Raw genomic sequence first — 25,311 nt, forward strand, 5'->3', positions numbered from 1 at the left:
ATAAAAACCTTAGAACAGTGGATGGCACATAATAAGCTTTCATCAGCATTATTATTTATCCCTTAACACATTAGGCTATTGTATTTCAGAATAGGTAAGAGACTTTCCCAATGCCACATAGCTAACAATGGGTATAAACGGCTGTTAGAAAGTATGTCTGCTCAAATCAGAGAACCTGTCCTTCCCACCCTGGTAGACCTGAAGTGAGTTAAGAACTGACAAGAGCCCCGCTGGTGTGGTTCAGTGATTGAGCTTCGACTTATAAACTAAGACAGTGGGTCTCAACCTTGGCTGCACATTAGAATCACCTGGGAATCTTTTTAAAATCCTGATTTCTGGGCCTCATCCTCTGGAAATTCTGTTTCTTTGTTATGGGGTGGAGCCACAACATTAGTAACAAAGAAACAGAATTTCCAGAGGATGAGACCCAGAAATCAGGATTTTAAAAATATTCCCAGGTGATTCTAATGTGCAGCCAAGGTTGAGAACCACTGAACTAGGAGGTCACCATATGCCTGGGTTGCAGGCTTGATCCCCGTTAGGGGGCATGCAGGAGGCAATTGATCAATGATTCTCTCTCATCATTGATGTTTCTCTCTCTCCCCCTCCCTTCCTCTCTGAAATCAATAAAAATATTTTAAAAAGAAAGAACTGACGACAGACTGGGCTACATACCACACATTCAGCTTTCTAGGGGAATTGGGAATATTTATGTTGTGATTAAACTACTCAAATCTGATTTGTAAGTTCTAGAAGTGCCTAGCATTGTGATTAAGAGACAATTTTTTTTTTTTAAAATATAGTTTATAACTTTCAGTGAGGAAGGGAGAGGGAGATATATAGAAACATCAATGATGAGAGAGAATCATCGATCAGGCACTCCCCCCGCTGGGTATTAAGCCCGGAACCTGGGCACGTGCTTTGACCTGGAATGGAACTGTGACCTCATGGTTCATAGCTGACACTCAACCACTGAGCAACATCAGCTAGGCAAGAGACAAATTCTAAAGTCAGAGTTCCAAGACCTGAATTGTATGACCTTGAACAAACAATTCGCCTTTCCATATCAGTTTTATAATTAGTAAAACGGGGGATAATAATATTGTCCACCAGATCAGTGGAGAGTAACAATAAGGCTTAAGTAATAAACACATTTATTGCTTCATTTATCAGGAAGTCTAGAGGTGGTTCAGAAGGTTAACAGTCTCATGAAGAGACTCTTTGCATCTTTCTACTTGGCTATCTTCTTTACACACACACGCACACACACACACACACACACAGAGAGAGAGAGAGAGAGAGAGAGAGAGAGAGAGAGAGAGAGAGAGAGAGAGAGAGAATTTCCCTGAAGCCCCATCTCCTTTAATCCATTGGCTAGCTGAGGGTCCCCTAACTACATCCTAGTCAAAAGAGAAAGGGATTCTATAATAATTGGTTTAGACCAATAAATAGACCAGCAGTTTTCTACTGGTGTGCAGCAAGAACTTTTAAAACATGCAATACCTGACTATTTAGTCAGAGGCATTGACCTCTTTTCCCTTAGATTGTCAAATAAAAAATGACAACAGCCAACACAACAATAGCCATCTAGTGTGAATGCTCTGTCTTGAACTATACATATATAGGTCACATAATACTAGTAGAGTTGCATTTTATTGGTCACGTTGTATAAGGTTGTGTCTGATTGGTTAATTCTTGGTACCAGAAATCTTTATATATAAGGAGAGGCACTTGATTTTCTTAAAAAGCCAATTTGGAGCAAAAAGGGTAATATTTTTTTGAAAAATCCATCTAAATTATACCTATTTTTTTGTCAGATTGGAAAAATATATATGTTTTGGTATGCCACAGAATTTTAGTAATTAGTATATGCATGCCATGAGATGAAAAAGGTTGAAAATGAGGAGCCACCTTCCCTATGCACCATTGCCACCTGAACCAAATCAGGGTTTGCTTACAAGAAAACGAGGGTGGGAAATTGCAGTTGAATAGTAAGAGTTATGCTACTGAATGTCTGGGAAGTGCTTCGCTTAGTGCTCTGGCTTAGTGAGCACTCAATAAAGCTTGGCTTTGCCAACTCCCCGAGGCTGACATTCCAGAGGGCAATTCTGTGCTCTCACAAAAAACAGACCTTTCTATTGTTTTGAAAACAGAACAGAGCATTGAATTTGATGGATCATATGCCTGGCTCCCAGAACTTTGGTGTTCCTACATGTCCCTTTGCATGGCCAAAATCCCCGCACTTTAAAAATGTTTCTTTCTTGGATCCTTAATCAGAGGTGTGGAAAATGAGGGAGTTGAACCAAGCTGCGTCAAGCCTCATCCTACATCTTGAAAGGGTTTATCTCGCAGTCATCCTGGATCAAACCGCATCCTCTTGCTGGCAGAAGAAGCTGGAGCAGCCCCTGTTTCTCTGGAAGGGAAACACTGTTGAGAATTATACAGCTTTAACCTCCTTCTTTCTATGCACATTCACAGCAACAGCTGGGAAGAATCAAGAATACTAGATGAATGACTCAACCAGCTCTTGCTGCAATGATGGTATGTTGAACAAATGACCCCACAGCTCAGTGTCACTCAACAATGAGTATTTATTGTCATGCTCATAAGTCTTCAGGTTGGCTGGGTTCTGGCAGATCTAGGACAGGTTCTGTTGGATTTGCCTGCAAACTGCAGATTGGACCTAGGTCTGCATCATATCGCTCCCTGAGATATGTTTATGTCACGGCAATGACAAGAAATCCAAGAAGGTATGCTAAACCTCACAAGCGTATTTCAAGCCTTTGCTCATGACACATTTTCTAACATCTCATTGGCCAAAGCAAGTCATATTGCCCAACATCAATGGAGTGGTTAAACACTCAGGTTGTGTAGTTGAAAAGTGCAAGGTCACATGGAAAAGGGACAGAGAACAATGAGGCAATAAGCCCCCAAGAAGAGATTCAATCTGCCTTCTCATTTAGCTAGAGCCCATTTCTAATCCTCCAAATTCCTCTTCTAGAGGGCACATCCCTTGTCTGTTTTGCCTTCTTAAGCCACTATGGTGGGTACTACCTATATTTGACCAATAATCTTTCCAGTAGATAACTGAGAAGTTGTGGGGGAAAGAAAGATAGAAAGGAAAAGAGAAAAAAAATACTTCTGGTAGTATCAGTTTTAAGAACAATTGGGAAGGCCAGGACCCCTGGAAGTAGAGTTTTGTTGCAGTCCTCTAAAGTAAAGAAAATCGATGTGAGAATGTGACTGGTGCCTTCTGTGAGGGCAGCCAAGGCCTCTGGTTAGGTCTGTGGGCAGTATACTCAGTTTTAAGTTTAGGAACATGTGACCAAATTAAACAAGTCAGTTCCTACAGAGATTGTTTGTAGCTGGTGGCTTCCAAGGACAAGGCAAGGCCCCCAAAGGAGCAGGAGTCAGGGGTTGTGTTCACTGGGCTGTCCATGTAATTATCAGCCAGTTGGTGATCAAGAAATGTTTTTTGAATGTATTAAAATATTTAATAGCCACTTTCCCCAACGGATTTTTGGTAATATTTTGATTGAGTTGATAAACATTGGGTTTTAGAAGCCCCAGAGTAGAAGACAGGAAGAACATATACATACTAGTGAGAGAAAGGAATGTTTCATTCTTTCTTTGTTCATTTTGTTTCTTCTTTTACAAAGAACAACTTCATTGAGATATAATTTACTTACAATAAAATTCATTACTCTTAGACAGTTCCTTAAGTTTTGATACATAATAATGATAATTTCTATCACCCCTAAAAGTTCTCTGGTGCCCTTTCCCGGCCAATCCCTGCCCACTCCTGGCCTCAGGCAACCATGGATGTGCTTTAGTCAACATAGACTAGTTTGCCTATTTTAGAATTCCTCTAATGGAATCATGCAGTATGTAGTCTATTTTGTCCAGCTTCTTTCACTAGGTGGCATGTCCATTTTTTTTTTTATTGCTGAATAGTATTCCATTGTTTGGGCATACCACAATTATTCATTCATCTGTCGATTGATATTTGTGATTTCCAGTTTTGACTATTATGGGGAAAGTTATGCACATTGCTGCACAAGTCGGGATAAACATAGGCTTTCCTTTCTCTTGGATAAACACTTAGGGATGGAAGTTCTGGGTTTTATCATAAGTAAATGTTTAACTTTAAAAGACAGCGTTCTCCAAAGTGGCTTTATCATTTTATACTCTCTCCATCAATGGATGGGATTTCCAGTTACTCCATCTCCTCTCAAACACTGGTATTATCAGGCTTTTAAATTTTATCCATTCTGATGGGGTTATCCTTTTCTTTTAGAAAAAAAAGAAATGAGAAATGTTTGTTGAATGAGTGAAGACAAAGATTCTTAGACCTATGTTCCTAAATGAGCAAGTTTCTATTGGTAAAACACTTCTCTCTCTCTCTCTGCCACTCTCTCCCCCCCACCCCCCGCATTACACACACACACACACACACACACACACACACACACACACACACACACACACACAAGATGGGGCCTTGCGTCTCCCTGGGAAATAAAACCATAGCTTCTCTGAGGACAGGCATTACTATCTCAAAAGCACGACTTAACCGCATGCCAGGGCTTCAAAACCAGCGCGCTGCAAACTCTCAGGGGCGGAGAGGTTTCCCCAAAGAGCTCTCACTCCAAGCCTCTCAATCGCTCCCTTCTCTACTGATAAATAATAATTGTCTTTTCAAAAAGAGGGTTTGCGGCTGCTGCTGGAGAGCTCCAGCTAGAGGGGAAAGCCGCGGTTTGCCTCTCTGATCCCTCACGCAGGCTCCCTTTCCCACTCAGTTTAGATCCAAAGACACTCGCAGGCTCCCGCTCAAGTTCCCCAGAAAACCCTAGGGACCTTAGGGCTCCAGGACACCCCCGGGTGCCCCTGCCACCAGGCAGCGGGCAGTTCAGAGTGCATGCGGGAGGCGCGGGCTCCGGCTGCAGTGCGGCCCAGGAGCCGACAGGTGCCGCTGCGGCCCCGCTTCCCGCCGCCTGACCCTGCGCGCAAAGTTGTGCTGGAAGCCGCCAGGGGAAGGAGGGACCAAGCGCGCGCGGGTGGCGGGGCGGAGGGAGGAGGGAAGGGAGCAGGGCGGTGGGGAGGGGGGGCGCGGAGCGTGTGTCACTCGCTCTCTCCCTCTGTATATAGAGGATGTGCTGAATGGTGCGCTGGGAGGCGGCGGCGGCCGAGGAGCAGTACCCGGCGGCGGCAGGCAGCCTGCGCTGCCCAGCTCGGCTTCTCCTCGCCCTCGGAAGCTCCGCAGCCACCGCGGGTGCCCGACCCCGCGTCCCGCCCGGGGCATGGCCGGGCGCCTGGCCCCCGCGTGCCCCGCTTGCTGAGCCGCGCCGGACGAGGTGTGGAGGCCGGGAGGCCGGCGGGGGGACAGAGTCGAGAGCCCCTGGAGCGGAGCGAGGAGCCCGTGCCCAGCGCCCCGTCCCTGCCGCGATCGCCCGGGCCGCCCGGAGCCCCGATGAGCCCAGATGGCCGGGGCTCAGCCCGGAGTGCACGCTTTGCAACTCAAGCCCGTGTGTGTGTCCGACAGCCTCAAGAAGGGCACCAAATTCGTCAAGTGGGATGATGTAAGTATTGGGGGATCGGGCTGGGGCGCTGGCGGGGGCACTGGGCAGGGCGGTGGGGTGGGCGGGGTGGGGGTGGGGCGAGGGGCGCGTTATGCAATGGGCGCCCGGGGAGCCCGCGGGGGCGGCCTCGGGGGCACGCGTGGACGGCTGCCGAGGCGGGGAGCAAAGGGCTGGGGCTTTGCGCGCGCTCCTGGGTCCTAGGGGCTCAGGACCTGCCATCCGAACTGGGTCTGGCCGGCACCCCAGTGGAGCAGGAGGGGCAAGCTTTGCCTCGTGGCTGGTCCTGAGAGTTTGAAAAGTGGGCAGTGTGAAGTTGGGAGCGGCTGGGCAGCGCCCGTGTGTGAACTAGACGCGCCCTTCTCGGTCCGCAGACGCACCGCTGTTCCCTCCTTGCCCTCTTGCCATAAAGGAACAGCCTCGACGTCCGAAACTGTTCAGTGACCGCTAACCCTCCCAGCGCTTCCCGGGGAGCCCACATGGCACGGGACACCGCGGTCCAGCCGACAGGTGGTCGCTGATGCCAAACTTCAGCTCCTGGCTCCCGAGTGAGGGGCCTGAGAAGGGCTGGGGAGGACGCACCTGAGGAGGGGGAGGGAGCAGAGCAGGGGCACTGAGGGAGGGGTCCGACCGGGCTCAGTGGGCCTGAGGCGATAGGGAGGGCTAGTGTTTGAGAAAGGAACTGGCTGCAGTCCTTACCTTGAAACACATCTGTCAAGACATCCCCCCACAGTTTACCTACATCTTTTACCAGCTTGGGCAGAGCTCAGCCGCAGCCTCTTATCAGATCCGCAGTGTTTCACATGAGCCTTGGACCCTAGGATTTCAAGTTATCGCCCCACCGCCTAATTGCCTTCAAGCATTTAAATTAATCTTGCTGAAAACACGGGGATCTTCAGATGGGGGACCTTAGAGTATCAGTTTGGTGTCCTGGGTGTCATTTAAGAGCTTTGACAAGAACACAAACCTAGCTTCCAGAACCTAAGGAAATTTAGGTCCAAATGACTAAGACATCTCTTTAAACAGGAAGAATTATAGGAAAATGAGGCGTATTTCTTGTTGAAAGGCTTTCCCACCTAGTAAATTATAGCCTATTATCCTCCAGGGTGTTTTTCTTTAATCTTCTTAAACCATTTCCCAGTGTCTGAAAACAATTTAAATATTACAGGTAGCGAATCCAGTTACTTAGCTGAGTGGGTCTGTGTGTCTGTTTTGCCCAGTTGGAAGTGCAAATGGAACTTGGAGTCGGAGCCACAGCTTCCTTGAAAGCTCATGCCAATTATAGACTTCTGTGCACCAGGATGTAAACATGCATCCTTTCACTGTGTGCTTTACACTTTTCTCTTTCTGGTCCAGTCTAATGACCGGATGTTTTGTAAATGGAATAGAATCTAAACAAGTTTAGTCTCAGAGTAAATGCTTTGTGTCAGGGGAAGACAGCAAAAAAGAAAATTCAATAACAAAACAGGCTAGCCCATCTTGAGATCTTCAAATAGAGAGTTAATGTGATGATGGATTTACTGAAAAAGAATGAAGGGCAGAAGGAAGAGATAGACACTACAGAATAAAAAAGGTATTCCAGCATCGTCTCAGGGATTTATTCACGATGATAATTTTAAACTCTATTTTAAATAATTCTCTATTGTGGGGAGCTGGCATGGCCATGGCATACTCAATGCCAGCTCAGCCTGGTTCAGTGACCCTGAGTGTGGGTGATGAAAGGCTTAGAAAAGACAGACAAGAGAATCTGGATCTCGGTGGGACGCTGCCCCTCTGATGGACAATGCCAGCGCCCACAAGCTGTGTCTTTATTTTATAGCAGATGCCACTAGGAAAAGTAGGGGCATCTACGTGATCAAGATGTTTACAACATTCTCGTGGGTTTCAATCCTACTCAACTACATGCACCTGAACTCTATCACTCAGGCACGTGGGGCCACGTGTTCGGACCACAGGTTCAAGCTTACAGCTACAGCTGTTGGCTATAATTGTGCTGGGAAGGCTCTGCCCTCCAAGCTGGGACTTGCACGTGGCAATGAGAGGACTGTGCCCTCTCCTCCGTCCAAGGCTTGAACCTGCCTAAAACACAGTATCCATGCCCCACACTCCAGAATGTCTTATTTGGAAGAAAATATCCAGTGTCACTTTGAAAATGAAGGTCTTCTATGGAAACATATTTTGATAGGTCCAGGTAGATTATTATTTTCATTCCTGTCACATATATTTGTTCTTCACCTACTGATGCCAGGCCCTGCATTAGATTCTGGGGGTGGTGAGGAAAGTGGACAAAATCCCAGCTGATACAGACCTCACAGGCTAGTTAGAGGAGACAGAAAATTATCAACAACACCAGTGATATAGAGGTGCAGTGAGTAATGGAGAGGTTACTAGTCAAACACCACCTGAAGGTGAGACTCCCTCTGAGCAGTCGAATCTCTGGCCTTTTATAGGGAAGAACCCAGACTGCACCCAGAAGTCAAATTATCTGGAATATGATGAATTATCCTGCACATTTCTTGGCTCTGTTGGCCTCCATGGTGATCTGTGGACTGAGAGGGACCCAGGCTTTCCTAGGTGGCCTGTATTTTCCCCAGGGGTCACTCCTCTCCTCTTCCCAGCCCATATTTGCCCTTCTAGAACCAAGCCAGTTTAGGTGACCTGAGTAGTTCTATTGCATCTTAGCCAGTCTGTGCAGAAGACAAAGGAGAGTCGAAAGGCCAGGGTTAACCTACTGGTTCTTTTGTCAGTCAGCTGTGTGACTTTAGGTTAATCAGTTAACTTCTCTGAATCTTTGCTGCCTCTTGTGCAAACCGAGAATGCCACATTCCCTACCTATTTCATCTAATAGTTGGGAGAAGCCGATAGGATAAAGCAGCACTTCTAACACTTGGATGTGCATCAGGGACATCTGGAGGGCTTGGGAAGAGTCAGATTGCTGAGTCCCACCCTCAGTTTCTGATTCAGAAGGTTGGAGGTGGGACCTGGGGATCTGTTTTTCTCATTAGGTTTTGAGTGTGGCTGCTGCTGCTGGCTTGAGGAACCACACTTTGAAACCACTGAGATAAGATTTTTGAAAGAATTTGAAAAGTGCGATGCACAGCGCAATGTTGTTGGCCTGTGTACATTTTCGCTGGTTTGGGAATTTTATTTTATCTCTGTGTTTGCATTTTGAGGAAGTCATCCAGTTGCTACCTAAGAGGTAGAAAGACCTCAGTGACATAATACTGGACAGTCCTATCTCTGATGCTCAGGCTGGCTTACTTCACCTTTATACATTTCTTTTGAATTTCTTATGTGCAATGAAAAATTTTCAGCATTTTCACCTGCCTCTAGTGGGAGTGTAAGAAGGGAAAGAAAGGAAGATTTTTGAGAGGCTGTCTAGTCTGATTTTCTGTCTGGTCTGCAGGAGAGGCCTTTTGACCCTGACTTTGGAAAATACCTGCTACCGGGGTATCTCTGCACCTGTTTGTCTAGAAGAAAAGTAAATTCTGAAATAGCTTTAAAAACTCTCAAATATCTCATCTCACTTAAAAATGTAGAACCCTGCTCTCTGTTCTTTAACAGGAAGGCTGAGCAAACTCATTAAGCAGATTCTCAATAGTCCATTAGAATGCATAATGGTACATTTGAACATGATGAGTTTGGAGCCATTTAGTATTGTAAAGAGATTATCTCTTGTTCCTTGGGTGATTAAAGCACTATAATTACCAGTCAGTCCCATTGTCCTGAACACCCTATGGGATGGAAGATGTCACCCAGACTTGCAGTGCCCTGCATAATCTGTTGGCTATCTACCAATGTCATGGTGAGGCTCTGGACTCTAAGATTGGTATTCAGAAGCTTTGCCATAGGAACTAGCCCATCACAACAAATAGCAGGTGGGTGGTGGAGCTGGAGCAGGGTTCTGAAGATACCGTGTTGCACCATTGCTAGGCATTAACTTTGCTTTTGCCTGATCCATGGAGAGGTCTGGGGGCCCCCAGATTCTGTGGGGGCATATGGAAGTATTTCAGTGTCTGAATAGGAAGGCCAAACCTTGAACTCCAGAACTTGGTCAGCCGATAAAGGACTGACCTATTATGGCTACCTGCTCCACTGGTGATTTCAAAGGATGCCACTTGATTCTTGCTTTTATTTGGCATTTGCGTATTAACAAGCTCTGGAGGTCAGAGGTGTGTGTAAAGGTCTGTGACTATTATGGGAAACAGACAAAGGAAAGGCTTACTTTCTCCAGATCAGTTTAGGGAGCTTGGGATTGTGGCCCCCTCTAGTTTCTGGTGTTTGGCCTTGCTCTGTATTGGAGAGGACGTGGAGGGCAAGAGGAAGGACAGAAACCATACAGTGGCCGCGCAACACCTGATTCATCCTATTTAACATCCGAGAACCCTGTGTCTTTGTTCAACAACCTCTGGAGCTTGGGAGGCTTCTCCTCTGCCTGTGCTTTCTTTTTCTCCACTCTCGCCCGCCAAATTCAGATCTCACCGTGGCAAGTTACTAAAAGCATCGCAACCTCGCTTTCCTCATCGGTAATGTGAGCATTGTAATATTTCCTGCTGCACAAAACAGCTGTTAAGGTCAAGCGAGGGAAGGCTTATACATGGCTTTGTCTAATGTCTGACACACAGGAAGCCCTCAATAAAACACGTTTTAAGAAGTTATTGTCTCCCCTGTAGTTACAGGGCCATGAGTTTTATCTCAAAGTGGTCAGCATGTATTAGAGGACTCTTCTGTTCTGTAAGTAGGAGACCCAGACCTTCCTTCCATTTCCTTTAAGGTATGCTTTGATTTTCATATTTTGTATTTAAAAAAGAACAATTCCTTCTTTTTTAAAAAATCCAGGTGTTTGAGAGAACAGTGAATCCAAAAAAACCAAAAAAACAAGTCAGTTTACAAAGCATCCAAAAGTTTTATTTCCACTTAATAAAATAATATATATGTGTGTACACACACACACACACACACACACACACACACACACACAGCAAGTACACAAGTATGATTTCTGTAAGGATGAACAAAACCTCTTGTAATTTAGCAAGAATTAATACATATATAAATCTTACAGCGTACAACCTGCCTTGCAAGCATAATCTAACATTCAAAACATAATTGCTAGCCTGGCTCATTTGCAATGATGCCCTGTGGTTTTAAAACAAGTAACTCCCTCCTCCCTCTCAAGCACTCCCCCTTCCCTCCTCCCCACAGCTAAAACAGGTGATAATAATACTAAAAGCATGCTAGCCTAGTGCATATTTCCCAGCATCCTACACAAAAGCATAGGTAGAACTTTTGTATTGCATAGAACCTGCAGTTACGGTTTCCAACATGATGATGACAAGATTGCTGAGGAGGCAGAGGGGAAGGGTTGATGAGGTGGGCATTCAGCAGTGTTCTCTTTGAAAAGGTTTTGTGAAGTAGGGAAGAAGCAGCTCTGGTTGGCAAGTGCTGGATCTGGATGGGGCCCCCACAGGTTTTTAGACGGGAAGGCTGGCAGGTGCCCTCAAAATGCCACTTGAATATGCCCAGATAGTCCATTTTTCTTTTCCAAAGAGATGTAGTGACTTTCTCATTGGCAGTAATATCTGTCACCTAAATGTGAGAGTATTATTCTTCCAAATAAAGCTCTTTTAAGCTTCTATCAGAGTGTAACATGTGTTCAGGAAAACACACAAATCTTGTGTCCAGCTGAATCTATTTTCACAAAACAAATTCATCTGGAAGCAGCTACAGAGCAAGGAACAGCAGTGCCAGCCCCTCATGTCCCTGGGTGTGTTGTTTCAGTCCCTACACCCCCCTCACCACCTTGGGTAACAATTATCCCACCTTACAGCTCCATAGAGCAAGTTTTGCCTGTTTTTTATCTAATAAAGCTACTTTTATTTTCAGAGAAAACAAACCCTCTTTAGCCTAAAGCATTTTAGTTATTGCTGGATGAACCCTCTTGAACAATATCAACAAAACTGACTTATTTTCTGTTTAGAAGGCACTTGAATTGGTCCTTATCTGTCCTAAGATGAAGTCTGAGAAGTGAGGCAGGTGTAATGAATGCCCCAAAGGAGGAAAGAGTTAAAGCTCTAGTAATTTAGTAAGGAAAATTAGTGCAGGTAGGCTGTTATAGACACAGACAAGCAGACTATTTGAGGGCTGTTTCTGCACTGTATTTTTCTCTCATAAGTTTTCTCTGTTATCTTGCCTGACTTTGCTATCCCCATCTGCGGTGCATTAGGATAATTTGCTCTGCCTATTAGCATATCTCTAATACTTGCCTTGAAAGTTTAACCTATCAATAAGTAGTTTCAAATTATGTTTACCTGCCATGACATTTAAATGGGACGGGGACATTTTGCTTTTTTTTATGTTGCACTTAGTAACCTGTAGTTAAATATTGCTTTATCGGGATCATTTCATGTTATCACGAACAAGGAATGCCAGCAGAAAATGGAGTGGCATTGATTGTGAATTGCTGGCTAATGCTATGGATCTCTCATAAATAACAAATCCTTGGTAACTGAAAACGTTAGTTTTCCTGCTGCCCGAGCTAATATTAGGTTCACGCAGCCTTTTCAGATCATGTCATAAATTCCATCTGCTCAGACAGATTTCATAACGCTCCCTTTCTCCATCTACGCAGGTCTGACCCCCCAGTCAGAGCCATGTGTCCCTATGTATCAGTAGGGAAAGGAACACAGGTGAGACACATTTTTGAAGTCAGTCATACGTGAGATCCTAAGAAAGCCATCAGTTTCTGTAAAAAAACGAACTGAAACAGGATAAGAAGAAGGCTAGACTCCTTAAGAATCTTTCTGATTCCCCTCTGAGCTCTATAAGTTTTGTTATTTGATTTTATTATCTTCTTCACATCTTAATTTCAATTTTTGGAAATCATAAAACTCGGTATTGAACAAACTCTTAGGTATATAGGTATATGTATTAATTGAGGTCAACTAAATCTATACATTTATCAAGAAACTCAATTATTGTGAATGGGGAAACAGATGATCACATAAAATAAAAATACTACTAAAACAGAATGAGAAGCATCCTACATATGTTTTTAATTTCAAGGGCTTTTTTAGTTAACAATATTGGCTTAATGTTTTGTTTCTTTTCACTGCATTGAAATTTTATGAGCAAGTTCAATGAGAATGGATTACCTAGTAAGGAAAACACTTTTCCCTGAACTAGTCATGGTGGATATCAATGTATAACATTAATACCTAAGAGATTAGTTTTCTGTTAAAAGCTTCTGATTTTAGGAACTTGTTTATGAGTTAGGTAAGGAGAAGTTAATTTGAGTAATTTTATAGAAGAGGCCATAGGAGCTCAAAAAGGAGATGGAAGACCACAGAGCAAGTCAGCTAGTGGTCTAGTCAATTTAAAAAATAAAAATGAAAGGTTTTAACCATGATGTTTTCTTAGGTGTGCTGTCTAGGAGATGGCTGAGTCTTACGTAGCATCCATTCCCACATCCTCTTAGTGGGACTTTATGTAACACAGAGTCTGGAAATCTAAAGCTACACTTGCTAGACTTCCTTGAGGCATGCAATATTTTGGCTGCCAATTAAGCTCCACCAGTATTCAGTGCACTCATATGAGATTTGGAAGGCAGAAATGTGAACGAGGCTACCTTTCAGCATCCTTTGGGTTGTTTCTGCAGATGAGTGAGATACTGAAGAAGTGTTATCTTCTGTAATCTTCCATGAGTAGAGAGAGCCAATGGTGATAGTGGCTGCCCCCTGCTTTCAGATTACTTTCCCTTTGTCTTCAACTAAGATGGTGTGGTTTTGACTCCAGGGGTTCCTTCTTAATCTCTCACCTTTCTGAGTGTGGTGGAGGCAAATAGCTCTCCTCAGCTGTGGTGTTCTGGGCTCATTCATGGAGGTCCAATCTGAGCCCACTTCTCCAGACCTTCAGGGGATTCTGTCAAGAGCTTACTTGTCTGGAATTAAATTCCTTTATGTTCACAGATTCTAGAAAGGTTTTTGTTTCCTTCCTAACCCCTGCTCAATATGGTCTCTCATAGGTCTAGGTTTTCATGATTCTTAGCCCTAACGTGCAATAGCAATCTAGACATTCTCTGTAATTTTCTCTTCCAATATTACTCTTGAGTAAAATAGAGTTTTGCTATAATGCTGCCTCTAGAATTCAGTAAGAGTGATATATATATATAAAATCAGGAACTTATACTTGTGAAGCACTGTTATTTATTTACATTTACCCCCATGCAGTTATTAAGAGCACCTGAGTGGTAGGAAAAGAGCAAGTATTATTCTTCTCATTTTGCATAAGAACAAACTATGAGGCTAGTGACTCGACTTGCCCAAGGACTCAAAACTACTTACGTTGCCTGTGGAAATTAGTCTCTTCCATGGGGTTGTGAGGAAAGCATTCCAGGGACCCATGCACGGGAGATTGTGATGTGGCAAGATTTATTTGTGATGCAAAATCAAAGGAGTTCCCCTCCTGGGTTCCCAATGTTCCGTCTCTGTCTGTCCTGCCATGGAAAAAGTCCAATCTGGTCTTCATCAAGGCCAAAACAAAGGCCAGTGTCCAGAGTTTCTGTTTCATATTAAAGCTTAGTTCTTTGTGGCCCCAGCAATTCGCCACGAGGGCAAGTGTGGGTCACAGAAAGAGAGAGAGAGAGAGAGAGAGCTCTTTGTTCCTCCAGGGTTATGACCAGGAGCTTTTTCAAAATAACCAATCAGCCTCGCTAGCATGGCTCAGTTGTTGAGTGTGGACCTATGAACCAGGAGGTCACAGTTCGATTACCGATCGAAAATCAAGCCCAGGTTGTGGGCTTGATTTTTAATAGGGGGTGTGCAGGAGACAGCCAATCAATGATTCTCTCTCATCACTGATGTTTCCATCTTTTTGGAGGTTTCTAGAAGATTCTTGAGTCACCTTATAACCATCATTTTGAAGTCTATATCCAGTAGTTTGTTTTCTTCCATTTTTTTCATTTGTGACATGTTTCTTTGTCTCTGCATTTTGGCTGCTTCCCTGTGTTTGTTTCTATGTATTGGGTAGAGCTGCTATGTCTCCTTGAGTTGGTCTTGTGTAGTAGGTGTTCTATAGGACCCAGTGGCTCAGCCTCCCCAGTCACCTGAGCTGGGAACTCTAGGTGCACCCCTTTGTGGGCTGTGAACACAGTTTTGTTATAGTTGACATTTGATTGCTGTTGGTGTCACTGGGAGGAATTGACCTCCAGGCTAATTGACTGTGCGGACCAGCTGTGACTACGTGGGAGAGCTGCTGTGCATCAGACACCCTATGGAACAGGACTTGCTTCAGTGGGGCTTCGGTGCTCACTGAGTCTGCCCCTTCAGTGTGTCACTTATGGATGTGTAGGTTTGTAACCTGGTATGGTCTGACACTGACCATTGGGTACACTGGCTCTTGGGTCTCCAGGGAGGTGCAAAGCCAGCCACTGCCTGGGGCCACCCAACAGGAGCTACAGAGAGATCTGAAAATTCCTTCTCTTTGTATGGGGTACAAAGAGAAGGTACTTTGGAAGTACCCTGATGAGGCCCAGCTATGAAGCAAGGTGTGCTGGTGCTGGGTCTTGGATCTTTTATTGATAGGTTTGGAAATCTTTGACCCAGCTGCAGCTTGTTTGAAAGATTTTACCCTGAGCAAGGAAAGGTCATTCATATGCAAAAGCTGCTGCACACAGCTTTGGTGGGGTTGTAAATTGGATGAGGCAGGGTATTAGGGAATCACCAGGGTGGAGCAAACAGAAATGGCTGCCAGTTTGCCCTGAAACTCAGGAGGTCCCAGAATAGAAACAATGATCCCTGCAAGTACTTCTCTCTGGGAGAAAGCCACCTCCGAGTTTATGCCCAGATGCCAGACCATCCAGTTCCTACTCATATGTGTCTGTGTTCTCCAGAGCCTCACCCTGGTGCTGGAGCTCAGAGGACTCTGCATCTTGTAAGTTCAGTTTGTGGTGCTGGCCTTTTAAGAGGAACAGCTGGGTCTCCAGCAGCCTGTGTGTCATTGAGCCCCAATCCGCACTGGTTTTTATAGCCTGTAGTTCTTACTGCCCTAGGGACTTCTTTTCCCAGCTTTGGGACCCTGGGCAGGGGGTCTGGTGTGGGGCTGGGACCCCTCGCTCCTCCTGGCAGCCTCCACAGAGAGGATCTCCCTCCCAATTGAAAAAGAGGCACACATGGGTGCCAGAGCAGCTTGTTCTGTGCTCCCACACCTCCTACCAGTCTCAGTGTGCTTTTGTGGGGAGCCGGCATGGCCATGGCATACTTAATGCCAGCTCAGCCTGACTCAGTGACCCTGAGTGGGGGCAATGAAAGGCTTAGAAAAGACAGACAAGAGAATGAAGCTGGGTCTCGGTGGGACGCTGCCCCTCTGATGGACAGCGCCAGTGCCCACAAGCCATGTCTTTATTTTATAGCAGATGCCACGAGGCAAAGTAAGGGCGTGATCAAGATGTTTACAACATTCTCATTGGTTTCAATCCTACTCAACTACATGCACCTGAACTCTACCAAGCCCACATCACTCAGGCACGTGGGCCACGTGTTCGGACCATAGGTTCAAGCTTACAACTACAGCTGTTGGCTATAATTGTGCTGGGAGGGCTCTGCCCTCCAAGCTGGGACTTGCATGTGGCCATGAGAGGACTGTGCCCTCTCCTCATTCCAAGGTTGAATCTGTCCAAAACACTGTAGCTGCGCCCCATATGCTTTGTTCTTTACTTTTCTAGTTGTAGGGCTTCCATTCAGACAGCTTTCCGGCGGTTCTAGATGATGATTCTGTATTTTATTTGTAATTTTGATGTGGTTGTGGGATGTGGTGAGTACAGGCATTTACCTACGTTGCCATCTTCACATCCTCTGCCCGCTTTTTATATCCTGTTTTAAAGGGATTTATTTTATTTAGTTTTACGGTTCATCTTTTTTGATATATAGTTTCATATAACTTTACATTCGAATATACAGTTGATCCATGACAGCACATTGATGAGGAAACCATGGTAATGAAAGGTCTTTGTAATGTTAATGTTGATTTCAATGACTCTTTTGCTGAAATGTTTCTCTTTCTTGTGGATGTTGGGGTTTTGTAGCAGTCCTTTACTTTGTTCCTTGACTGTCCTTTTTCTTTGCCCTAAAGACCTTTTGGGGAATTCATGTAAGTTGCAAAACAGCATACTGCAAAACCTTTTATATCATTATATTAGTCTTCACTATTGATGAGATAGGAATGAGAGTAAAATGGTTTCTTTCAAATAGAGAGGAGTAAATGGACATACATCATCCACTATTACTAACTTAAAACAGGTATGTACATATTAGTGTTCTCTTTTTCAAGGTGGATGTTTATTGGAAAAATATCTTATTACTTTAAATAAGCAAACGAAAGTTGCCTTCTTTGTTAGAGCCTGTGCATTTACATGTATTTGCTTACATTTTAAGCTCACTGTGCTCCACAGGCCGCCACCTTACAGTGTTCCTGATCCAAAGCCTCACCCATTGTAGGCCGCGGCCAATGGAACTCAAAGAGTAGTCCCTGGACCAGTGTAGCAGTTGCAGCACTGAGAGCTTATTCGAGATGCAGATTTTCAGGCTCCTTCCCAGACCTGTTAAATGAGAAACCCTGGGAGAAGGGCCCAGCAATCTGTGTTTTAACAAACCCTCCTGGTAAAAGCTGATACTTTCACAAGTTTGAAAACCACCATGTAATGGAACATATGTCTCATAGGTATTGACAGAGAGAGAGAAAGTGAACAATGGATCGTCTGAAAGTTGTCTCCATTTTCTGCAGTAAAATGTTGCAAGAGTCTGAATCCATCTGCAGTTACCTGGGAAATGAAGTATTTCAAACTCCAAACTAGAGCACATGTTGTGACAATTAAGAATAATTGAGATCTGGATTGAGTGGCTACTTTGGTCTGGGGAGAATATAGAAACTTGCAGCTATGTGGGAGGTGGGGAAAAAAGCAGGTGGCATTGAAAAAGGATATTCGTGTATTTCTGTGTCAAATCCGGCCTTGCATGGTAAGAATGCCAAGTTCCAGCTGATCTTGGAATGTTAGAGGTGATTATGGAGGAAGCAGGCAGGGAGCCGAGATAAATGATCATTGAACAGAGGATCTGTGGCCGGAAGAGTGGGGTCAAGAAAATATTGAACAAAGGAGCTTTAATTTTGAAGGAGGACAAGGAATAACTTAAAAATAACAGTATCTGAAACAGCGAGGCAGCCTATGATGTTCCAGAAATTTTGAGTAGTTTTACTCTCCTAATTTTAATATGTGATTGTCTGATTCCTGCAGTGAATTGTCACCAAGATTTTGATTAGAATCTTGTCAGACACTGATAAGAAAAGGAAGTGACCTGAGAATAAGTTACACTTCCAGGTGAATCCCAGATTCACCTGGAAGTGGGGATGTGTGCTGTGTGCAGCCTGTTGGAAACATATTTTGCCTGAATCGACAAGTGCAGATGGTGAAACAGAAGTGATAATATTGCTATGATTTATTGGAAATATTGCTCTGAACTCTTAATGGGTAATCTCATAGGAGAAACTGAAAATAGTTTAAAAATTATTCTTTCATTATAATATCAAATTTGTTTCCAAAATGTCTTTTTGGTTATTTAAAAGTAATTTTGAAATTTTAAAATTCCAGATGAAGTTCTATGCAACAGCACAATCCTTGTAAAAGATATATTTCAAACTGCATGTAAAAAGTGAATTTTAAGAATATCAGGATAAAACAGAATGGCATTTCCTTAAAATATTAAATATAGAACTATCATATGCTCCTGCTCTAGATATATACTGAAAACTGTTGAAAGCAGGGACACAAACTGATATTTGTAGACCCATGTTCACAGCAGCATTATTTGCAATAGCCCAAAGGTGGAGACAGAAATATCCATTGATGAATGAATGGGTAAACAAAATGTGATATATGCATACAATAGAATATTATTCAGCCTTAAAATAGAGGGGACTTCTGACGCGTGCTACAACATGGATGAACCTTGAACACATTATACTAAGTGAAATCAGCCAGACACAAAAGGACAAATATTGTATGAATCTACTTATTTGAGGCACGAAAAGTAGTCAAATTCATAGAGACAGGACATAGAATGGTGATTGCCAGGGGCAGGGTGGGGTGTGGGGTGGGGAGGAGGGAATGGAGAGTTAGTGTTTGAGGAGTATGGAGTTTCAGTTTGGGAAGATGAAATTTCTGGAGATGGGGGTGGTAGTGATGAATGCTGTTAATGCTACTAAACTTGACATTTTAAAATGGTAAGTTTTATGTCATTTATGTCTGTCAAAGTAAAAAGGGAATGCCATGATAAACTTTCATTTAATATATTTTTAATAAATCAGTTTGTAAACATAGTTCCCTATAACCATAGTATACATTTTTATCTACCAAACATTGTTCCAGGTGCTTTACCCAAATTATCCTATTTAATTCTCACAAAACCATTCTGAGGTAGGTATTATTATTATTATCTCATTTTCTTTTCAGTTGTGGTTGTGTAGAATGGGGCACCAAGGTGGGACAGGAAGAAATTTGAACCCCAGAGCCTCTATAACCTGGCTCTTCCAATAAAATTTACCATTTGGACCAAAACCATCAATGTATTTTATCCCACCTGGAAAAGAATCCCAAATTCCCAAATTATTTCTGCATGTTCTAATTTTCATTACACGTCCTTTTGATCAGAGAAAGAATATGACATATCACAGTTATAATGCATATTCAAAAATTTGAAATAAACTAGTAATTTATGTCTCTTTTAAAAAATGCAGTTCCTGCAATGGCCTAAGTATTTCAGTATAAAAATCCATATCCAATGACATGTGTTTTCTTGTGCAGATGGTATGCCTTTCTGAAAATTGCCAAAAGGAAAGAACACAGATTTTAGAAATGTTTAATATTATAATTACAGAGCATTCAGATTTTGCTTTACAATATGCATGCTTTAAATTTGTCTGTGATGTTTTCTTTTATCATGGCAAATTTAGATTTATTACAATTTTGTCTATAACCTTATGAATATGTAGAAGATGGCCTTATTAACTGTTATCTTGGAAACGGCAATGCCCAAATGCTATGTTTACTCTCTTGAGCACAATTAAAAATAGTTTTACAATACAAATGTATTTTAAAATATGATCTCAAGCATTGATTTTAATTAATTGTGTTCATATGAAATATACTAGAGGCCCAGTGCATGGATTCATGCACCAGTGGGTTTCCCTTGGTCTTGCCTGTGCCCTCTCACAATCTGGGACCCCTTGGCATATGTCAGACTGCCAGTTTCGGCCCGATCCCCACAGGCCAGGCCAAAGGACCCCACTGCTGCACAAATCCATGCACTGGGCCTCTAGTATGCATATAAGATCTTTGGTTAATCTCTTCCTGCCCTCCCTCTCCCCTTTTCCCTCTGAGATTCATTAGTCTGTTCCATGTGTCCATGCCTATGCATTAAGCATCTGCCCCCTGGTGGTCAGTGCACGTCATAGCTACCGGTCGAACAGTCGAAAGGTTGGCTGATTGCTTAGGCTTTTATATATATAGATAATGATATGTAGTGTTAAAATTATTTGGAAAACTAAATATAGCTTTTTAAAAAATTATTTATTTTTATTGCTGAGGGTATTACAGATGTCCCCCATTTCCCTCCCATTGCCCAGCTCCTCTTGGTTCCAGCCCTACCCCAAGCCTTTACCACACTGTTGTCTGTATCCATGAATTATGCATATATACATATAAGTTCTTTGGACATTCTCTGCCTGCCCCCTCCACCCCCTTCCATTAAGATCTGTCAGTCTGTGCAGCTTTTTAATAGAAAACATGCCAATGCCTTAAAAGAAATCTGTCTTAATAAATAAACATATGCATTACTGGACTTTTCCTTTACACGTAATATCCAAATATTCCGATCATTACTAAAGTACTAGTACCTCAGTTATGTAATTAATAATTCTATGACATTAAAGATATCATCTCTATTTTTTTGAAATTTTTATTAATAATTGATGACCTTGGATAAACTCTTAATAATTATTACCTGTAAGTAACTTCTGGGTAGGATTTTCTACAGGCATATATATTGATATACATGTATTTTCTTACATTTCTAGGACTCCACTATTGTCACTCCAATTATTTTGAGGTCTGACCCTCAGGGATTTTTCTTTTACTGGACAGACCAAAACAAGGTAAGAAGTAATATTTGTCTTTCTTACATTATCCAGTTGGTTGCTGATTTGCAAGGTATTTATTTTATCTGCATAAGTATACCTATTTCATAGATGACCCTTGTAACTTATTTAAAGATTCTACTTCAAAAGTATATCTAGTATCAAAATGTTTTAGGATTTTCCAAGGACTCTAGTCTGACATATTAGATGTTCTAAATCCTAGAATAATTGGTAGTTTTCAGGAAAAGACCATGGGAATGTGAATTACATTTGCTGTAGGAGAAAATTAGCCAATATTACTGATTTAAGTCCCTTCTCCAACTCTACCCATAAAGAATGAAGAAAAATGGTGAGAAAGCACTTTTGATTTTAATGTCTATAACTTTGGCTTTTTCTTTCTCTTCCCTCTCTTCTTTGCTGCTTATTAAGGGATCTCCTAGCCTCAGCGGGAATGTGGCCTTGATCATTTGTTCAGAAAACCAAGAATAAGATTCCTTTAGCCTACCTGTTTAATTTTTCAGGAATTTCTTCCCACATTAGCTTTCTGTTCACCATATCATAAATTTAAAATCTCATTTAGTATGAAACCAATTGAGATGATTTCATATTGAATTATTAAAAGTGGAGTGTCTGGAGATTATAATATTTACTTGGCATTTAATGGGCAGTTAGACCAGAATATTCATAGAAAGTGGTTATTATTTCAAGAGACGATGCTACGGTTCTGTACTTGAACCTAGGAGACCATAGATCGTAGGATATTTTGGCTCTCTAAATTCTGATATTTGGAGATGGGATCAGCTTTATGGAGAGTGCTAAATACATATTGACCCCAATAGCGTACTGGGCACCAAATTATGAGCTGCTATGAGCCTTTTCACATCCTTACATTAGGTCCTTATACCCATAGTTTGTCTGTCTCACCTTCTGCTTTTTGGACAACCTGGATTTCACCTGTGAGCAGCAGTATGGAACTGGCCCTGTGCTGTGGTGTGTTTGGGGTCAGGGCTGAGTCTGGGTGAAACTCTTAGGGTGCTGGTCTCCAAGGCCAGTCCTGCATGGCCTTTTTAACTATCATCCTAAGGCAGATTTTAGCCTGGTGGCCCTGCAGTTTCCTTTTGAGTATGGGTTCCCTGGAATCATCTGTGGCCACAGATGTTGGGGGGCTAAGTCATAGACCCCAAGCTAATGTCAAAAAATGTATTGGAGTAATATTTCCTATTTAATGTTCATGCTTATTACTGAGTGTGTTAATCACGTTGGCTTTGACGTGCTGTTTGGCTTCCTGCTGTTATGTATAAAACAATGGCTTGAAAGAGTTGTGTTTTTCTTTTTCCTCCTAAAAGTTATTTTTAGGAGTGTTGAAACTATATTCATGAAAGATATGTTTATAATGCCTAGAGCATTTTAAAAGTTTGGGTATTTGTATGAGAGGCTAAACTGTCAGTTTGATTTTTCAACTGGTAAATCAAGCTTCTATAAAAGCAATGGAAGGTATTTGGGATTTTTAAATAATTCATGGCAAGTCAGCTAAGCTGCCCTCTAAGACCAATCATAAATATTTCTTTGCTTAAGAAAGAGAAAGGTTTTAGGACCTAAGTCTCTTTGATGCATTTCTATTGTTCCTGTATTTTGACTCATACTTATTTTCATATGTAGGGACATTTCTTTCACTTTTATCTACTAACCTTTTTTTTTTCGTTCTTGGTTGCCATACTGTTTATGACCAATGAAAACAAATAATGAGGTAGCAATTTCCTTTATCTATCTATTGCCTTTCTTTTCATGGATATTAATCTTACAGTTCTAGCCAAGAGATGGCAAATTTTATTTTTTACTTTTTAAGTACCTAAGTCATCCTTCAGTCATCTATATTAGAGGTTGGAGGTTTATTTTTTTTTTGTCGGTGATCATATATCACTAACCTAAAATGAGAGGATTTAAGAACAAAAATTAGACTTTCCATGCTTCCAAGGTTACCACGTTCTTCTGCTTTAAGCCCAGCCCTGAAACTAGAGGCGTGCTACATCCCCTTCTAGAGATGAACTCCTCTGAGTGGCGCAGAGTAAATGGATGCTAGAAGAAAGAAGTGGTGCTCACAGATGATGGCACGCCAAGCTTTTAGTCCATGTATTTTGCATTAGATCATTAGAAGTTGAATGGTATAATCACCATGTTATTTAGAGGCCCATTTTCTTTAAAATACTTTTTGCTGACAATTACTGCTAGTGATGTGAATCTTTCACGTGTATTATAGGGATGATATATCAGAGAAAAAAAGAGGTTTGAAGTTCATCCCTTGATTTTATTTTATTTTATTATTTTAAAATATATTTTTATTGATTCAGAGAGGAAAGGAGAGAGAGAGAGAGAGAGAGAGAGAGAGAGAGAGAGAGAGAGAGAGAGAGAGAAACATCAATGATGAGAGAGAATCAATGATCAGCTGCCTCCTACACACCCCACCCACACTGGGGATTGAGCCAACAACCCAGGCATGTGCCCTGACTGGGAATGGAATTGTGACCTCTTGGTTCAAAGGTTGATGCTCAACCACTGAGCCATGCCGGTCAGGCTATCTCTTCATTTTACACACTGTGTTCTCCATTCATTTGGAAGCTTGTACTGGTGCTTAGCATATTATACCTCCCTCTGGCTTCTTCCCAAGGCCTTTCCCCTTTGTCCATGAAACCTGTACTGAAATGCTTTGATTAGTAAACACTGGATGCCTAGTCTGATGGGAGGCGAGCTGAGTGGCTTTAAGAAGCTCTTGGTAAAGCATATTGTTACAAGATCTTTCTTGTTATAGCACTGGAGGAAAATCTGAACGTTTTACACAATACCTTACCCACGTCCTCTCTCCCGTCATGGCTACCTTATACCATTGAGTAGAGAGACCCATTCATTATAAGATACTGATTTCATCCTCAGGGACAATGACATGCTCCTTTTCCTAACCCCCTCCTTTGGTTTGTCACTATACAAATGATCGGTGGCAAAGAAGACAGGCAGCTCAGATGATAGATTTAGGGGTTCAAAGCCAGAGCTAGCCAGTGATTTTTAGGTAGCTTTGGTGAAACATTGAGAGCATGTTTCAGATGGGTAGAAGCAGATAAATACGCACACCATCTTACAAGATACCTATTTATACTTTGTACCCACTATACACTTAATTTTCATTATTCTTTCCTTTTGTATTGTTAGCTCTGTAAATCTTATTGACTGTAATGAGCAAGAACAAGTTTCTGACTATGATGTTTTAAGCCAGGTGTGTTTTTTTTTCTTGTGTCCATGTGTATTATGTGAAGGGGATCCATTTATTTGTAACCCTGAGTGAGAAGGGGCTCCCGCCCAGCCCAAGCACTTAAGAGGTTGCCCTCATTAGGCTGTGCCTTTTCTTTGGAGCTATGCCATCCATATTGGGACCAGAAACCAACGCAAGAAGGGTCAGCCACCAAAACCATGTGACCCACAAGGAGAATCTGCGTCACAGTTTTGGAAGACAAGCTGGAGAAGGAAAGAAAGGGGTCAATGTTAAAGAGCTAATAAAAACCTACCCTGCTAGAATACGAAACAAAGTAGACCTTTGCCTTGCAACTCGATGCCCTGCTTCAGTGCCAACGTTGGTGTAAAAATAAAACTAGTCACTACGTAGTTCAGATCCAGGAAGTTCAATATAGTTGAGTAAACTCTTCCTTGTATCCCTAAAGCAGGAGTTCCGGGAGGGGCAGAACACATCATTAAATTAAAGAGAAATGGGAGGAACAATACACACTTTAAATCAATGACTCCAGCTACTTCCTCTCTCTTTTTCTTGTTACAGATTTTATTGGTTTTCAGTTTTGCAGGTAATATCCAAACATGTTCTTTGTGCTAGAGGGTAAAACAGTCTATGTGTCCTTCACCCTGTCCACCATTGACCCCAATCCTAGTCCTCTCTCCACAGTCAATACTGGTAACAGCTTCATGCTCTCTTTCCAGGGGTCTTTTATATGAAGCTGTACATGCATTAACTGTGGGACTATTCCATTCTGTTCTACTTATGTCCACTAACTTGCTTTTCACTTTACAGATGTCTTAGAGAACTGTTCATGTAAGTACATGTGTATCTACCCCATTCTTTTAAATTGCTCTATCATATACCATGGGATGGGTTACTAATGTCTATTTAACAGAAAACATTTCTCATTGTTGGAGTGTTGGTGTTTGTTTCTAATTTGGGGGTGTAGAGAACAATCCTATATAAACACCCAGCCGTGGGTACCCCTCTCTGGGTATGTGGGCCAGGGTTTCCCGGAGGTAAATTCTCAGAAGTACAATTTTATTTCATAGTTGTGTCATTTTATAATCCTGCCAGTCTTATGTGAGAGGAACTGTTTCCTTAAATCCCATCAATGCTATGAAGAATCATTTTAATTTTTGCCAATCTGCTACACCCATTGTACCTCTGTTTTAATTTACTATTGCCTGATTTGCTAGTAAGTGTGTATGTTTTCATACATTTGTGGGCCATTTCTCTTTTTTCTTATATGAATTACTTACTATATCCCTTGCC

General features: G+C 42.4%; 1 protein-coding gene across 4 annotated transcripts in view; it reads left to right on the plus strand.

Annotated features, from left to right (window-relative positions):
- The first annotated feature begins 5,103 nt into the window (after positions 1-5,103).
- Positions 5,104-25,311, plus strand: part of PLCB1 (phospholipase C beta 1) — a 628,875-nt gene continuing 608,667 nt past the window's right edge. For all 4 annotated transcript variants that reach the window (XM_036322262.1, XM_036322263.1, XM_036322264.1 and 1 more), the window contains exons 1-2: positions 5,104-5,579; positions 20,700-20,777. In XM_036322262.1, coding sequence (XP_036178155.1) covers positions 5,481-5,579; positions 20,700-20,777 — 177 coding nt within the window. In that variant the 5' untranslated portion in view covers positions 5,104-5,480. The remainder of the gene's footprint in view (positions 5,580-20,699; positions 20,778-25,311) is intronic.

The sequence above is a fragment of the Myotis myotis genome, unplaced genomic scaffold (assembly GCF_014108235.1).
Source record: "Myotis myotis isolate mMyoMyo1 unplaced genomic scaffold, mMyoMyo1.p scaffold_m19_p_9, whole genome shotgun sequence".
In the NCBI taxonomy this organism is placed as follows: Eukaryota; Metazoa; Chordata; class Mammalia; order Chiroptera; family Vespertilionidae; genus Myotis; species Myotis myotis.